This window comes from Oreochromis niloticus, linkage group LG18 (assembly GCF_001858045.2).
Source record: "Oreochromis niloticus isolate F11D_XX linkage group LG18, O_niloticus_UMD_NMBU, whole genome shotgun sequence".
In the NCBI taxonomy this organism is placed as follows: domain Eukaryota; kingdom Metazoa; phylum Chordata; class Actinopteri; order Cichliformes; family Cichlidae; genus Oreochromis; species Oreochromis niloticus.
Genome location: NC_031982.2, coordinates 2,302,300 through 2,320,620, shown reverse-complemented (window position 1 = coordinate 2,320,620; position 18,321 = coordinate 2,302,300). Strand labels below are relative to the sequence as shown.

At 39.7% G+C, this 18,321-nt stretch overlaps 1 protein-coding gene across 2 annotated transcripts; it reads right to left on the bottom strand.

Annotated features, from left to right (window-relative positions):
- Positions 1-483: 483 nt before the first annotated feature.
- Positions 484-17,980, bottom strand: ca8 (carbonic anhydrase VIII). Of its 2 annotated transcripts, none has more exons than XM_003453161.5 (9): positions 17,651-17,980; positions 13,491-13,682; positions 13,114-13,238; positions 11,823-11,918; positions 10,365-10,427; positions 10,209-10,257; positions 9,856-9,968; positions 6,312-6,506; positions 484-2,332 (listed from the first exon to the last, which is right to left on the bottom strand). In XM_003453161.5, exons 1-8 carry the CDS (start codon positions 17,721-17,723, stop codon positions 6,372-6,374), a joined length of 846 nt encoding a protein of 281 aa, XP_003453209.1. In that variant the 5' UTR covers positions 17,724-17,980; the 3' UTR covers positions 484-2,332; positions 6,312-6,371. The 2 variants fall into 2 exon arrangements, with proteins under 2 accessions (XP_003453209.1, XP_005458012.1); XM_005457955.4 differs by having other exon boundaries at positions 13,491-13,676.
- Between the last annotated feature and the right edge of the window lie 341 nt (positions 17,981-18,321).

The window sequence follows — 18,321 nt, the reverse complement described above, 5'->3', positions numbered from 1 at the left end:
GTTGTATTCCGATATCAGAGCACGGTTTCCTAAAGCCTACATCATATTTTCTGTCCACATTTACATTTCTGTAAATGTTTGCAAAAGATTACCACAGTTAATTGTTGTATTATCATAAACAGATTATATGTAATTGCCAGCTTGACCCTATTTAACTGCAAACTGATAGCAAGCTGGTAGCAAACTTACTCTTATTGCTACCTTATCACTATCATAGTGCACCAAAGTTCCTATGGAGGTGACAACTGAGTGCACGATCAGTTACAGTCTTCAAAGCAACCATTCCAGAGGCAACAGGTTCATAGCACACAGTCGCAATAATTGTCTCCGTATTTCTTTAGGTTCTTCCTTAAAATAATTAATTAATCTTTATATCATACTGGATACACAAACAGTGTTTATTTTCCTTGTTTGATTTGTCTTTTTTTCATGACGCTTGGTTAGATATGGCTCATTGTCAAGAAAAACACAGGTTCCTTTTCAGAGTTTTAGTAAGTCAGTGTGTCAGGTTTATTGTTGGTTTACAGTAATAGTCATCAGTTCTCACAGTTTATGCCAGATCAGTTAGTCACATACAGTGAGGCTAGGCATTCAAACACACAAATACACTGACGCATACACAAATAAAAATAAAAAAACTGTGCTAGTAACACATAAGACGTGGTAGTGGCTGCAGTGTCCCACTGATGAATGGGATTTGAAAGTTCAGTTGGAACACTGATATTCAGTATTAAAGCTGTTGATTGTGTGAAGACATCCAGCATAATACTGTTTTACTCAGAATTGCTGGTTTATGATGTGCTGTATAGCTTTTTAGTTTGTGTGTTAGTTTGGTCAGAAATGTGTCTAAACGATAAGGTGGACTGACTGTGCTTTGCCCTGGTTTTCAGGAACATAGTCTCAATGCTGGATACTCATATTAAGATTCAAATAATGAGGTCAGTGTATGTACAAGTAACCCCTGTGAGTTCGGGTGTCAAACATTTTTTTTAACCCTAAACTTTTTATGATGTCAGAGAGAGAGAATATCCCTAATATGGTCATCTGAGCCACCTATCTCCACCCACCTGCTGTTCAAACCTTCTGTTTGTCAAGAGAGAGGTGGTCTAAAATACAAAGCAAAATACAAGCTGAGATGCTCGTCTTGCAGTGCGTGTCTGTTGGCTCACCCCCACAGCTGTGCACACAGCATCGTTGCATCATGTTTATGCTTTGCAGGGAGTAATCCAGGTCATAAGCTTAGATGACTTGACTATAAGCTCAGTGACATTAACATAAATTGCTTTGCCAAAATAAAAAGTTGATGGTGCCGTTTGCACTAATTAATTTTTTTCCCTTGTTATTAGGATGTTCTGGGTGTCATTTGTTAACCTCAGAAATTGATGTTTTACCCTTAAAAGTAGTTGTTTCACCAACTGGTGCAGCAGTGTGGTAGTGTCATGGAGAGCAACACCTTGTAAATATGGATTATTTTGAATCTTTAAACAATGTTAGTCCCAGAATTCAAATATTGAGCTGAAAAATAAGCAAAATACATTGGATTGAAGGGTTGATCTACAAAATGAGCCCAACCTCCAGAGTGTGGATGTGAAAATGCATGAGGTACAGGAAACTGATGGAAATAATGGAAAATTATTCAGTTCAAAGATTCCTTCAGTGTATAATTTCCAATAATATTCAGAAAATGGAATTCCAGCCAGTACACCTGCCTTCAGCTGTCTCTTTGGGGGATATTTAATAAAGAAATACTAACAATGGAGATTTACTAAAAAGATTCAAACAGAGGCTGTATAGAAACATGATTTCTTTTAAGATCTTGCTGGATGCTTGATTTAATACACATGTATATTTTCTTTGTGTGACTTCATTTGAAATTTAGCTCCAAATAAGCTCATAAACTTTGTGTAAAATGTGTACAGTCTTGCATAATTATCGTCCTGTATTCACGTAATGTACAAAGGATGTGTGTGCGTGTGTGTGTAGGTGTGTGTGTGTGTATGCGTACGGATGTGTCTAGGTACCACATCTGTGGTTCAAGCTTCCTTTTGTTTTGACAGCAGAGATGGGCTGATTATAAGCCTCCTGTCACCAGGACACACACAGCAGATTAACACAATACCACACTACAGTACACAAACAGAGGGGGATTTTACATCTGTTAAAAGGGAGGGGCATGAGGGTGTAGAGACTACACTTTTAAGCACACACACACACACTGTAAAGGGGTGTAATCAATAGCTTCTTTGTCCACCTTCACTCTTAATCTGCGGCTGATCTAGAACCACATCCTTGCACTGCTGCTACTCTCTTCACGCCTCTTCTTTCTTCTCTCCTGTAAGAAAAGACAAATATGGATGTGATTAGGAGAATGAGAGAAACCAGATGTGTCCAGCAGCTAAGCTGTAACACACAGATGGAAATGCTACGTTTGTACTTTTACAACCAATTACTTTAGACTGGAGAAAGAAACTCCAACAAAACTGAGGTGTCGGAGAAGGAGGTGTTAAAAAGCCTCTGGAAAAGTTCATTATTTTTTCCTTCGAAGGTACCACATAAAGTCACATATATATGAGCTGAGCTAGTGAGCCAAAGAGGCACATGTTGCAGCAGGGTGGGAAGAAAGTTCATCGCCAAAGAGAATTCAGAACAACTTTGTAGTGTTGGATTTTTTAAAAAAAGAAAGAAATCTGGCTGCTAAAAAAAAACCAAACAAACAAACAAAATCATCTCTTGGCAGAACATCAATTTCAGAATGATATGAAATCGTTTTTTTGGTAGCGGATATGCACTATTGTCTTAACTCAGCTCCAGGGTTGCTTTGTTTTCACTGTTCTGACAAATGAAGTCAACTCAGAAGTTTGAAAATAATGTTGTTCATGTCGCCCAAAAATCTGTTCAATTTAATTTTATCTATATAACACCAAATCACAACAACAGATGCCTCAAGGCGCTTCATATCTCAAGGTAACAACTCTACTGTTATTATGTAGTCTGATCCCAATATAAGCTAGTAAGAGTTAGGTTTGGGTTTTATTGGCATTACAGCATCATTGTGCACATGTTCACATGGCAACATTAACATGCTACTACCATACTGGGTTACACGGTCGTTGTACTGCTACTATTTTCCTAAGATAGACAGGGCTGCAAGGCAGGATCTTTATTTGCACAACTAAATCTATTAAATACTTGCTCCCATGCTGGTTCAGCACTGGTTTCTGTTTGCGTAGCTCTTTGGTCACGCAACTGAACAACAATAACACAAACATAAAGAAGAGGAGGAATTCTGGCCCACTCTTTTTTGCAGAATTGTTTTAATTCTGCCACCCTGGAGCTTTTTTTAGCATTGACGGCATTAAAGTCATGCCAAAGTATCTCAATCTGGTGTGAGTCTGAACTTTGACCGCAGCACTCCAAAACCTTCCTTTTTAGGCTCCTCTATGACTCTCAAACCTGTCTGAGTATCCACTTCCTTGTGTTTATTTTACCCTTACCTGTCTCTGTCAAGCTGGTCTGCCTTCTCCAAATTTTCACCCTCCAGACTTACCTGCCTGCTCACCCTCCCATTGATCAAATTTGAACAGACCTGACTATTGGCTCCCCCACAGTTTGCTCATCAACTCACAGCTGAAGAAATTACAACTCAATTGTGAATCAAAAACTCAAATCACCACTGCGCCACTCACCCATGCACCCATACTAAATTCCCTTGGAGAAACCCCCCTTTCTAACAATAAAACCTGTCAACTTTGAGCCGTTGTATCACGAGAGCTTCTTTGGAGTCTGTTTCATGCTTACAGCTGTCATGGTGATAACAGAAGCACAATGACCACAACTTCTGCACCAAAAATGCTGTTCCAGATGGTTCAGACCTACTCTAACCTCAGAGCATGCTCCTACAAATTATGCATAAATTATATATTTTAGCCTCTTTCCTCTCTTTGCTTGCAGTAAGCTACTAGGATTGTCTTTTTTGTGTTATAATTAATGGCTGTTATTAATCCCTTAATTTATGTCCCGGTTGATGTTTTCAGATCAGCGTTTGATGCTTAAAGACACATAGTGACATGAAAAAATGCTCCCTTCAAACACAATGAATTTGAAGAAAGAAGCCTGTTTTGAGTACAGATATTTGTGTAAAAATGCATAGATTAAAAGCATCAAAAAAAAAACAAAAAAGCCCCAGTACAGATACCTGAAAATCCTACTTACGTATAACACTTCATACAAATATTTTTTTTACTTCCACCTCTGACTCTACCTCTGGGCCTCTATTTCCCCCAGGGGTTGTCTTTCCCATAGTGTGAACTCTTGTCTTAGGTGTTTTTTGCTGGTGGAACCAGATCAGTATCCATTTACACCATAGACAATAGTCCTCTGTTGTTTCTTTCCATTTTCTTCCCTCTGCTCGCTCACTCCTCTTTCATCCTTCTGGCATTTTTACCTCGTTTCACCAAATTACCCCTCTACTTCCTCCCTCTCAACAAGCCCTCACTTTTTGTCCTCTGCTTCAGTTTTTACTCCGTCTGTTACTCTCATCTGTGTCCTTTGACTTTGGCCTAAGTGGACGTCAGTTCAGATCTTCCACAGCATTCTGTGGTGTCACAGGGCTATAAGAATTATATGACCCTGAAGAGCTCTACCATGTAGCCTTCAGAGGATAAACACTAGCTGGGAGTTCACTGTTAGGTGTTACAACTGCAAAAATAGCTGTTTTGGGCAAAATGACTCATTTCAAATAAAGCCAGTAAACTGACAGTTTTACTCATTTTGTGATCGCAATTCCCAAAACACCATGACTACATGGAAACACTCAGTTTTCCTCTGGACATTTAAAGTGACACACCACTGATTTTACAGGTTAGCTCATGTAGAACTCTCTGTAGTATCATTCCATGTGGTTCTGGAGAAGGTTTTTCTGGCATTTCTTGGCCCAGCTTACAGACTTTCTGTAAGCTGAGCCAAGCCTGTGACGTGGGCATGGGTTTTATCCATTCATGTAGGACTAACAAAAGCTAGAAGCTATTTAGTGGCATTATAATGTAAGATCCCACGCATGTGGCAAAGCATTACCCAGACTATGAACTCAAATTCAGCATGTTTTAGTTTCTGATTTAAACAGTTACAGATGCTTCATCGATGTCAGATGAGATAATTTACTGCAAGGCAGACACTGTGTTCCTGTCCCTGACATTATGTTGCAAAAGTCTAACTGATAGTGTAGAGATGTGAGAAAAGGTTACTGCTTCTGCACACCGTCGCTCATTCGTATTGAACAAGAGGCACTTGTGCTCTTATCTTTAACACTGAGCCAGAATGAGGTCTGAAAAGCTACAAATATTCCTCCTTCTTCTTCTTCAAAACTTCAAAACAGCATAGAAACACCATAAGAATGAAGGAATGCAGACTAATAACCAATAAAGCAAAAATGTTTATCTTCAAAAATGAATCAGTTCTTTTGATCTAAACAGTACTAGGTGACCTCATCTGTAATAATGCAATGTTTGGGGAAAATGACGTACCTGCTTAATATTCGTTTTTATTTCACATCAGCACATTAAAAATAGTAAATAAACAAGGTTGTTTGTTTTAGCCTTACACTTTTGCAGTCGTCGCGTTTTTAGGCGTCCTGCTTTGTTCTGATGTCCTAAAGTTCTGCCCTGCCTTCCTCCTCCAGTGCTGCTGAGCTAAATCTGGGATCTCTCCATGCACTTTGTGCTGTATATAGGCTGGTCCCACATTAGTAACTAAACTGGGTTAGTTCTTCCAGGGCCTGATCTATTATGTGCCATGGATTCTGAGGTCCCAAATACCTCAGGGACAGTATGCCTAGTTCATTAAAATTCTATCCCTCATGAGGAAATGTGCTGAACTGACTAAAAATACAGAGTGTTTGGTGGTAAGTAGAGCAAGTGATAGTTACTTTTTCAAATATCAGTCATCACATCTAGAGATAATTATTGATTCCCCATCTACAGTGAGCTAAACAGCATTTTAGAGCTGTTCAGCTCACTGTTTCTGGGTTTAGTTGCATCAGATTTGCTCTTGTAGTTTGATCTCACTGAGGGCATCAACAGCTGTTTGTCAGGGGTTTTTTACAGCAGTTGGGAGTTGTCAGAAAAATTCACTGCACAACAACACGCCATGAACCATTTAGCATGGATTTAGCAGCTGAAGAGGCTCAGAGTTACAACGAGCGTGAATATTGTCTTAAACCATCTTGATTAAAAAAAAAATAATAATACTTACCAAGTAGGACGTGACCACCTCAGAACACTGTATTGAATTGTAACTCACTGTGACAATGTTACCTTCTTTGATTGTATCTGTAGGTCCCACAGTTCGTCTGAGATGGCGGTGGAAAGTGGGAGTCACTGGAAGGCAGCGCGAACTGTCCGGTCACTGAGCGGCTGGGTGGGACGGAAGTTGTCCCCCAGCATCCCATCATTCCCTTCTGGCAGCTCCGCACCTTTGACGTGGGACCGTAGTCTCCGAAACTCCTCAATCTGCAATGACAAAGATGTTTACACAGAAACTGAGGGAGTCTGTTGAGGTCTTGGAGATGCAGGGCTACTTTTTCACCAGAAAATCCTCCTTTATGAATTTTAGAATTATTATAATTTGCTTTACTTTAATTTAAAATGTCTTGCCCTGTATTAGAATAGAAATCTTCTTTTTTTTTCTTCTTTTTTTTTTTTACCACAACAAGAGAAGCACTGTGGTGATTGTGGGTTTAAGTTCCACTGTGCCTTCACTTTATATTGCATTGTGTTGCTGCAGGTATTTATTCATGTCTAAGGAAAAAATCTGACAAACCGTCAGAGCTCACTTTCACCTTCCTAAAAATAAGCTTGTGGGTATAAAAAGGAAGAACTAAAGCTATGTGTGATTCCTCATAACAGAGAAAGTGGAGGGGTTATTTCTGGTGATTTCACTATTTGCTTTGGGTTAGCATGTCAGATGGATAAACGAACCATTTTTACTCATCTCTGAAAACAGCTCGACAGATCTGGTCATCTACAAAAAAAGAGCATTCTGGGCTTTTTCTTAATCTCAGATCAGAATAATCTTTCACCTGACTTCCGGTTCATGAGAAAATGTTGCAAGTGCAGATATGATCTACACATACATACTGTACAGGGGTAGCAATATCAGCCAAAACAAATATGTGGCTTTTTATGCAGCTGTTTCACAGAGGAAAGCTTTATAGCACACTGTCAAAGTGCATAACAAGTAGGCATAGTAACTGCCTGATATGTATACATATTCACTGAGCACACACACACACAAACACACACACACACACACACACACATGCACAAACACACGCACGCACACACACACACAAAGTCAATAATAGCCGGATGTTTGAGGTGTGTATTCTAGGTAAGAAGGACCTGCTGTTTTAAAATACTTGCTGTGGTTACAGAACATGTTACAGAAAGAAGAACAGTAAAGTACAGCACAGTACATGAGTAGGCATAAAAAAAAGCATACAGGTCAGTGTGCTGGAGTTAACTGTGTTTTTTTTACACTTTGCTTTTCTACTTTAAAGGGATGAAGAGAGAAACGTAATGGAAAGGGTGGCAGGCAGAAGGTCGCATGTATACCATAGTTAAAGGACTATATTATTCTAGTGTAACCCACTGCTTGGGCCTGCTTATCAACTGGTGGGAAACTAGAGCTGCTGTCTGAACTGCCTAACACTTTGCAGGTTTTATAGTTACGCCCCTCATAAAACCAGAACCCAACTGAAGATTTTCTGTTTTAGTGTTTGCTTTTAGGACTTCTATGTGTACACTGCAAACAAGAATCACTAATAGTTGTGGAAGGGGTCATAAAAATTGCTTAACTTAAAACTTTAAACACGTACTATATACCACCTGTTTGCAGGATTGGTTTTATTATTATCTAAAAATAAGAAAATTAATCATCTTTAGCCCATTCATACTTTCCAGCTTTTATTATTCACAATAGGGCATGGCCTGAGGGAGCCTGAAGTCATCCTTTCTGTTGGCATTTCTGCAGGTTCAACGGAACAGAGAGCAGGGAACATGAAAGCCTGAATTAAATGTCAGAGGGATACTGTCATCATCCTTTACATCAGGCTGCTGGAGTAAAGCACGAGAGACCCAAAGGCTAAATTCAAATAAAAATTTATCAAAAGAAACTTGACAGACTTATTGATTGGTAGTGAGTGTAAAGCTTTCCTGTACTGTGAGTAACTGCTAGAGAGCTGTGGGTTAGCATTACTGTGCAATTTAAAAATACATAAGGAGCTGACATATTGATCGTATAAGACAGGATGTAGAAAAAGAGAAACCCCCTCAAACATGAACAGTACAGACACTGAAAGCAGTAGAAGAGCCACGTCAGTAAAAGCAATGTGACTGATTGGCTTACACTTGCCATGGGTAGCTGTTGCCACATAGGATTCCTGGCCTATAATTTTGCTGATGTCTAGTTTATTTTACTGCTGCAGCAGATATCTATAAGTTGTCTTATAAAAGAAAAAAAATGTTTTTTGCCGATAAACAGACTATTCACTAGTAATATTCACCACTTAATAGATCTTGATGCATGCTCAGCCATCCAGGTAAGGAAATACTAGAAAGTTGATTCTGTTTATCTAGACAGAATTTTCAATGAAAAATAAAAAAAGAAAGGTTAGCCTTGTTAGACTGTGAGATTTCCATCAGTAATGGGGGACATTTAAAGGTTGCTGTGTACTGTAAACCTACGGATACGGATCAGTATTTAAGGTCTGACTCTCATCATCCACTGCAGCACAAACTGGCCATCATCAGGACGCTGCAACATAGATCGAACACCATCCCCATGGACTCAGCAGCCAGCGAAGCAGAAGAACATCACATTGAGAAGGCTCTGAGTAAATGTGATTATCCCAACTGGACATTTGTCAGAGCTGGGAAGGCACCTAAAGAAAGCTCCAGCTGATCCAGGAGAGAAGGGCAACCGCTGCCTAAGCAAAAACCTGTAGTGATCCTGCATCCCTGGCTTTTAAACCCCAAAACATGCTGCACCAAAAATTGGTCCACCCCAAGTATCAGGTCCCCTGGCACAAACAGAGCAATATAGTGTATGCTGTTAAGTGCCGGGAGGATTGCAATGATTTATATATTGGGAAAACCAAACGACCTCTGGCTAAGCGGATGGCACAACACAGAATAAGTGACTCGTCAGGCGAGGTCATTGATCAGTGGTTGTTGATCAATGGTCATGACAATTGGCTTATTAATGATCATTCAGTGGTGCTAGTTTCAGTCATTATGCAAATGTACTGTTTATAAGGTTGGAAACCTGCAGTCAGCTGAGACTGAAGAAGTCACTTGGATCGGTGGTGAAACATTTCTCCCACTGAAAACGCTACGTCCAGATGAACAGAATCAACTTTTTGGGACCACTTTATAGAGTTCCTGAAATGCTTTTATTGTGAAATAGCAGCAGGGTTTCGCAGCTTTCTGCATCTAGGGTTTTGTTTTTCTTTTCTTATTATTATGAAAGATTGACAATTATACATTAACCCTTCACTGTATTCACATCGACATGATGTTCTGTACTTCAAGTTTGTTCTCCACTGATTTCTGGCAAAATATATCCATCTCATCAGCAGCTAAATACTCCACTACAATCACCAGCTGATGCTGTTGTCTCTTCTTAGAAAACAGCTGCCTGAGGATTTTGCCTGTTGGGAACCCAAAACACTGAGCTGAAAGGGCCTTTAAGGCTGAGATAATAATTCTGGGATTAAAGAGAAGAAGAAAAATAATGGAAGAAAAAAAAAACCTTAAAAAGGCAGAGAACGCTTTACTTTACCTGCTTTATTTGTTTTACCTGTAACTGTGAGATGGTGAGAGGGTAACGGTAGAGGATCCAGGTCACATTCTCACTACAAGGTGGTGTAGTCAGAGATCCTTCATACACCCAGTAGTCTCTCAGTAATGGATCTGTGGGCAGGTTTTGTGGAAAAAGCAAACATCAGTTATACTTTGATGATATTGTTTTTAGCTCTCAAGACTGAACAAAAAACAATTTCTTCATCCCATCGTGCAGTTGACTTTCTGAAATGAGGACATGATCTGCATTTTTAAAAAAACTTTATCTCACACCAACACTACAATCGTATGGGTGTTATCAGGAGGCAATAGCTACAAATCTGTATCAGTGCTCAAGACATTCTTGCTTACCAGGTAACAGAGTGTTGGGATTAAAGCAGGGGATTATCTTGCTCTTCCCCTGGTGGCATTAACACAAAGATAATTATTCTCATTGTACATGCATCCTACAAATCCAACATCTTAAGATGCTTTCATCTGCTCTGATTTGTTTTAATTCAGTCACACCTTGTACTGCAGGTCCTGGAGAACTTCAGTGATGGCCTTCAGTCCCAAATGCTCTTTACCAATCTGATAAAAACAAGCATGTTTGGTTTCACAACTGACAAAGTAGTCCTTATTTCAACTTGGACTTATGTAGTTGATAAAGATAATGCTATCAGTGATTGTGTTTAAGCAGGGCTTTTATACTTTTATGTCTGCAGGAAGTAAACAGGAAATGAAGTAAGAATTCTGTTGAGAACAGGATGTGTGTAGTGTTAGGTCTGAGGTCAGGAATGTTTTGGGTTGAAGAAAGAGTGAGATAGCCACTGTCAAGGTTTTTGAGCAGGTTTTTCAGCAGACTAGCTTTTCAAGAGGTCTACTGAGAGTTCTTGAAAAGCTGGTCTCAATCCATGAGCTGAGGATTATTCCTTATGGAAGTCAATAAGTATGTAAATCAGGGGAATTTCATAGGACTATGGCAAACAATACATTCCAAACTGACTCATTCCCAGGTCACACCAAGCATATCTAGAATTTATCTGATCACTCATTTAGGAAAACAGCTTTTACAATGCTAGGAAGGAAAGCACATTAGGGCTGATAAAAGCAAATGTTTATAAAAATGCATGTCAAGACTAGACTTACAACGGGCATTGTGGCTCGGTCCCAGTTTAGGGAGCCAGCATATAACTTAGAACTGCACAGAAAGACAGCACTTTTACTTTGTGTTTAACTGAGCATTCACAGGCCGCATAAGATGTCACCAAGCAGCTGGATCATATACATAGAAAATGGGACAGCCTTTTTAAATGGCACTTCCCCTGAGTTAAGCTACGCTTAACAGGGAGAAATGGTGTGTTTAAGTGTCTTTTTTTAAGCATGGAAAAAAAAAACATCTGTTTTATGAAGAAATTAATTTAAATTTATGTTATATTTTGGGGGGGGGGGGGTAATCTGTATTTCTTTCTTTCTTTTAAAGTTCTTCATTGGAAGCTTTACAGACGTTTTCAAACATTTAAAAAAAAATGCAATATATCAAGCAGTAACTAGTTTTGACCATGTCTGTCACACTGGGGACAGTGTGATGATTTTCTGCTGGTAAGCCTCAGTTGCATTCATGTAGATTTTGCTTTGACCTGCCTAAACATTACTGCAGAACACGTATATTTCTCTGTGGAGAAAGTATTCTCTAATGCCGGTGGTCTTTTTCAGTAGGGTAATACACACAACACTTGACAAAGAGTTCAAAGTATTGGGCCCCCAGATTTGCCAGTTCACAATGCAAGTATATGTGGAATGTGCAGGAAAAACAACTTCATTCCATGAATGCTCCATCTCCTAACTTCCAGGACTTAAAAGACACTGAGTTTAACGATGTCTCTGACTGACATAGGAAATAGTTTCTTGGCTATGAATAAACAGACATTGTAAATCAATACTTTATCTGGTCACTTTGCCAGCCTTCTGGCTCTGGATGCTTACCTGCACAAAAAGAGCTATGCTAAGTACTCCATTCTTCTTTCCTAGAGCATCCTCCAATGAGTTAAACAGAGTGCTGTTCCAGTGAATCAGATGAAGCTGCACACAGAGAAACAACACAATACAATCTGTGATTGAGTGGCATTTGCTGTAGGGAGGACAAGTTGTGAGTGAGTGAGAAACCATCAGCTTGTGGTGACTGAAGGCTTTTTGTAAGGGCTTTCACATAAACAAAGGGACGTGTACAAAGCTTCGACCCTGAAAGCAGTAAATACAAGACCAGACTGCAATTACATACATGATAAGACTTACAGCTGCCATGCTATGTGTCTTACTATAACAGACACAGTGGAAAACAAAACATTAATGTATAATGTCTTTGTGATCTCTGAGCTCCCTGTTCCATTATCAGTAGCCGTCTCCACTGAGAACTGATCATGTGTTTTGTAAAAGGAAACAGAAGCTATCTTAAAAGGGTAGTTCTGATGCTACAAACAGGAATGGAAAGAGACAGTGAGCTATACTGAGAATAATATCTGCAATAGATTGTGCTCAGTACAATCAGCACAGTAAACTGTATTTACCACTGTCTTCAAATAAGCCAAGCTTTCTTCACACAATTTTCCCTTGTTGACTACGGCCCAACAAACACCACTGCCACACATTGACACTAAAAATGAAGAAATGGGACATTTGTAGACCAGCAAGTCCAATGTTCTGTTGTCAGATTCATATATTTTTGGTATCCTAATAATTAGGAATTTATTAGGTATTTACCTTGAAGTCCAGTAAAATGCCAGATATTATATTGTGCAGGAACATTATCTAAGAAAGTTCACCAGAATTTATAACGTTAGTATTTGAAGACGGAGGCCAGTTTTGGGAAATGCAAAGTTGTTGTAGATGACAAGACCTAACTTGGAGTAAAAACTTGGAGTAAAAACCAAAGTAGAAACAGCTGACACAGTTGTAAACAAAAAAAAAAGAAAAGAAATGTATGTTTTTGGATGGGTAACGTAGTGGTACAATTTCTTGATGAACTGTCAGAGAACGGACCGTAAAGATTTTCCCAGACACACGGAGTCACAGAATGTTTGATTATGATTGTGGAACAATGCTATTCGGATATCAAAGCGGATACTTTTCAAAGAAAAAAAAGATTTTGTCTTCAAGGACTCATCAAACTACAGTGTTAGCTGAAGACAAAGAAGTCAAATCAGTGCATTTCTTTGGTGTTTCGGGTGTGCTTCATGGTTATGGCTTTGCTTTTTTCTCTGTTTTCTCCTTGGTTTACCTCCATAGGGAAAGCCTTGAAGTTGACCGTGTGCTCCGATCCTCTTTGGTTCTCTTTGCCCCAGTGGAATCGAACCTCGTGAAGCTCATACTCGTGATCGCTTGGCAGTGGACCTCCAGTAACCACTGTCACAGGAAACCAGGGGGATTATGATCAAGCACGTACAGGAAGTAGGCTAAATAGGTCAGAATAATAGTCGGTGTGAGAGAAAGGGGTCATTTGTGATGCGATGCAACTTTTTTGGTTTTCCCTTGTTAGAAAAATATACATTCATCACCTCCTACCAAACCTCGAAAACCATACATGCATCCTGTTTCAAAGCAGTTTAGTCAACAATTTGTGTTTGCTGACATGATGTCATGGCTGCTGGGAGTTACCTGACTTGGACTTAAGAATAATACGGACAGTGTGTCCATCATTGATGACCTCGCAGTCTCGACACACCACGTAGTTTGGTGACAATCCAACATCCAGGAGTGACGGGTCGTAGTGAGCCTCCCTGGAGTTTAGATTAATGGGAGACTGGTACTCGCCATTGGCTGCTGGGAAATGAAGTCCCCATTCTACACCTTTATGAACGAAAATAGGCATAAAAATGCACATGAAATAGAGCACACATTCATATTATTGTTGTAAAATATAGGCTTACTAAGAACATGACCATTAAAAATGGTTGCACAGTTTTAAGTGTCCTGCCAAGTCACACTTAAAAGTAAAGGGAACTGTTGCACCAGCTGTTTCAAAGTTCAAACTTTGACTAGCTGTAATATGCAGCTGTAATATGTGGTGCATATTTAAACAATATGCACCACATAAAACAGCTCTTATGAAGGGTTTGGTCATTGCTAAAAATGAAAGCAGCGTGGAAGCGGCTTAATCTGCATGCCATATGAAGGGTACCAGGTTGCAATAAGCCCTACAACAGACTGGCATCCAGGGTGTACCCTGCCTCTTAGATGGATGGATACGTGGATTGGATGGATATCTATGGTTACAAAAAGACTTCCGGTGAAGTCTAGAGGGAAAATCTCTGTAAAAAACTTCTGTAAAAACTCTGTAAAAGAATGAGTTTATGGAGTCAGTCATAAAAATAGTAACACTATTTTTCTTCTTCACTCAATTCTTCTTTCGCTCAAGGGCATCAGTTTCTAACTTTCTGCAGTTTTGCTTCTGGATTTTTGGTGAAAGTTTGCACAATCTGTGATCAGATGGTGACAGCAGCTAGCAATCCAATCGCAGTCAAAGGTTTCAAATGCCATTCTCAGTAAGTGCACAACTCAGGTTTTAATTGGTGAACATGCTATCAGTCTAAATTCATGTAGGAAACAAGTAAATATGTTGTGTACTTAATGTTGTGTGCCAGTAACACAAGTATCCGAATTAAGATACACCTTTAGAGATTTATTTTACCAACAGCTGGTGCAACCAAATCACTGACCCTGAAACTGAACAATCAATTCAGCTGTCATTCGCTTTGGTCTTTTTCCCATACCAGAAAAATCCCCTTCTTTTTGTTAGCCATGCTAACAAGGCTCCCTTGCATGGCTAGTGAGCAAGCACTAGCCATGCAAGTGAGCAAACATGTACTAGACCAGGGAATTGTATGTTTAGAGTACAGTTACCAGTTAAGATTTCAACAAGTCATCCAACTTGGCTGGTAGTTTGCTCTTCCTATTGGAAAAACGTGGGTGCTGTTTTATACAAGAGGGGAGTGTCTGAAATTCTTTTTGTCAGCAAGTCTACAAGCAGTAAAGTCATGACCTCTAATTATTATAATAAATATGGCAGTGGTAGCCTAGTAACAATGAAAGCCCATTTATGGTACCATAAGTGGCACTATTATTTTCTATTACAACACAGACAACTGTTTGATTAGTATTAGTTATTTATTAGAGTTTGTTGCTCTCTATATATGTATATATATACACACACATATATATATAGGTGGTGAGCACTGCTAAACTTTAAATTAAAGTTTGTATAAATAGTAGTTGTGGTTTAAATTGGGGTTTGGCGCCACAAAATCAAAGTCAAATAATATTCCCTGAAGTGATATAAACAGAGCTGGGTGTGTGCATGAGAGGAAAAGAGTGGTTTCAGAAGAACGTGTGGGGGACACGAGACTGGCTAAAACTGGTCTTCAGTCCCTCTTCCTCTTTGCCTTGTCCTCATTCTGATCCTGAGTTTCTTTCTGCTTCCTCTCAGTGTCTAGTAAACAGGATTTCTTGCAGTGAGTGTGACAATGAGATTACTGTTCATAAAAGCATAATTAAGCAGACTGCAGTTGTAAAAACAGGGCAAGTCTGCCCTAAATGAGACAGGTCACCTGTCAACAGCACAACACTGAAATATTTTGTAAGATAGTAATGCCTTTGTTTAATAGAGTGTGAAGAGCAAAAAGTGTAGAGAAAGTGATACCACTGAAAGACAGAATTTGCTTCACTTTCAGCTGACTGCAACAGTAAGAGATGTGTATAATGTGCACAACCTGCTGTGTTTTTAGAAAGAGGAAACACACACTGGCAGTATGGTGTTCATGGAAAGTCCAGTACACCCATCTGCCTCCAAGAAAAGGAGCTCAGGCCTCACAGTGTGCCTTTCTGTTGGGACTGCAGACAGACGGCCCTCACTGGCTGACTATTCACACCGTAGCAAAGAGGCAAGGGGGAGCAGTCACATTCTCGCTTTCCTCAGCAACTAAAGCCTTAACAACAGTTTACTAAAGGCAGTGAGAATTTCAGTGGCACTACTAGATTGCGGATTGTTGCTTTAATGACCTCAAATTAAGAACTTAGCTTTGTGAGTAATTGTGTTTTTTTATTTCAGTCACTGAAAAAATTTGGGGGTTGTAAGCTTATTTCTTCTCTTGTTAACTTTAGTGTTAGATGATATCATTCTTATGTGTAAGCTAATCAAGAAATGACTGTGCCTGATTGTTAGCCACAGAGGCATTAGAGACCTGTTGGTGGCCATCTGATAGTGCACCTTCAATGGCTGTTGGAGGTTCTGGCAGTCTCTGTGAAATCAACTGATCAACTCGCACAGAGACCTCAAAACCAGTCAGTCAGTGACCTTGTAATTCACTGGTTGCAGCAGAAAAATGTGCTTTCTTTACCTGGTTGTGGGTGGTTGCTGGAAGTCGCTGGCTGTTTTTATCAAGAAAGTGTTTGCAAGCAGATGTAAAGTGGTACACCAAAACCCTTCTTTGAGAAACCCCCTTTACTTTACTTGCTAGCAGGCTGCCACCTTTGCAGCAGTTTATATGGAAGATGCTGAAATTTCTGTAAACACTTGCAAATTACTCACCAACTGTTAGTGAAACTAAGAGTGACAAAAATGAGAAATTGAGAACATTTGCAGTCAGAGTAAAAGTTAGGGTTAGGGTTAGCCCTAACCCTAGCCCTAACCCAATTTATACTGCACTTGTTCCACATTTGACTAAAGCTTGTGGCATAAATGACAACTCTTTGTAGAAAAGTCTGTGTCTTCCATGCAAACTGCAGGTGACCAAAGCTATCACAAGCAGATTCTTGGTGTAGCTGATTTCACCTGGCAATAGCAGCAACGATTTGCGAGCAACATTTTTCCCTGGTGATCAGAGGTTGTCAGGGGGTCAACCAACCTCTAGGTCTATGTGACTGAGACCTTAGCTAAGTCCTAAGAAAGGAAACTTTTGCTTATTAGACAGCAGTAAGCACTGTCAGCTCATGGCAAGGAAGTTCTGTGCTTGTGCTTATAAATTAAGATGAGGAATTTCCTGTGGGAACCTCTCATCTCCTCTTAACCTAACCAGGTATTCGCATGTCAGATATTAGTGTCTTAGACATACATGGTATTCCATATAATTTAGTATACTTACAGTAAGAATTTCACAGTTCAGTGTGACAGTATATCCCTCGATGCTCAGTAAAAGCAGCATTACCAGAAAGACAAAGTGAACACATAACTACATGACATACTGAAAGTATGACAGTAATATTTGTAACCTATGTTCAAGTGCTTATGTGCTTTATTCAGTTTCTCTTTAGACAAAGATATATGAGTATATGAGTGATATATGAGTGACAGCTCTTAATGCCAAGCCATTTTTGAGTTTTATTGTATGATTTGTAGAGTCCAAGGTAATCTTTGCTCTGCTGAAACTCTCTGACCAACAACTGTCTGATGCAAGTCTCCTAGACCTTTAGCAGTGCAGTGATAAATAACTGGTTTGCTGGCAACTTTACTGAAGTGATATTGTTCTTGTGATATTTTTCTATATAACACTGACTGTAAATCATGCCGTTCGAGCAACCTACAACATAGGAGATGAGAGAGTAAAACCATTAGTGGTTTATTAAAAAAATAATGAAGCCGGTGTTCTGACAGATGTTGTACAGTGTATAACCCAAATCCAACTAAAGAATCAAATTGTATTTTTTTAAATGTTTTTAAAAAGTGTAAAGTTTTGGGTTGAGTCCCCCTTGAAACTCCTCCTGATCCTTAGCTTTTCACACATCTCCAGCATCCCTTCACATACTGAGAAATCCCAGCCTACCTTCCTCATAGCCCCAGTCCAGCTCATCTTTCCCTGGGGTATAATCCGACTCCTCATTCACGTTGTCAGCCATGGTGCTTTGCAGTCTACTCCCTGTGGCTAGAAACCAGTCTGTCCTCCCACTAGGCTCCCAGTCACTCTGAAGTCTGCTGGATGGATTCCCAGCTCAGCAACAACTCTGTCTTTTCTTTGATGCAGTTTCTCTTTTCTTCCTTTTTTCTGTCTGTCTCTTCTTATCCCCCTTTCTTACTCTCTCTTGCTCTCGTCCTCCTAAAGAGACAAGCTGATGATGTGTGCAGACTGTTCTGCCTCTCTGAGCAGCTCTTTACTCTGTGTTGCTCCGCCTCTTTTCTCTCGCTACTTTGCTCTACTGTTATCTCTCTCTCTTCCTCTCTCTTTCTCTCTCTCTCTCTCTCTCTTCCTTTCTGTCTCTGCAGGTGTGCTTGCTCACCCTGGCATAAAATGTCACAACAGTGTTTCTTTTTCATCTCCCTGCCCTGTATGCTCCCTCTGTTCAGAGGTGAAAATAAACTGTAAAGCATATCGGCTTTAATTATTTTTTCTTTCTTGATTTATTTGTTATGCTCTTTTAGCCTTTCTGCTGTTTTCAGAACCAAAGTGGTTGTGTGTATGTGTGTGTGCTGGAATGCTGGCAGGAAGGTCATGCTGGT

Coding starts and splice junctions, on each gene's coding strand:
- ca8 (XM_003453161.5), bottom strand. CDS start 17,723: ATGGCTGACAACGTGAATGAGGAGTCGGATTATACCCCAGGGAAAGAT. Junction 10,258..10,364: donor TCCAGGACCTGCAGTACAAG/GTGTGACTGAAT, acceptor TAATGCCACCAG/GGGAAGAGCAAGATAATCCC. Junction 9,969..10,208: donor TCCCAACACTCTGTTACCTG/GTAAGCAAGAAT, acceptor ACCTGCCCACAG/ATCCATTACTGAGAGACTAC.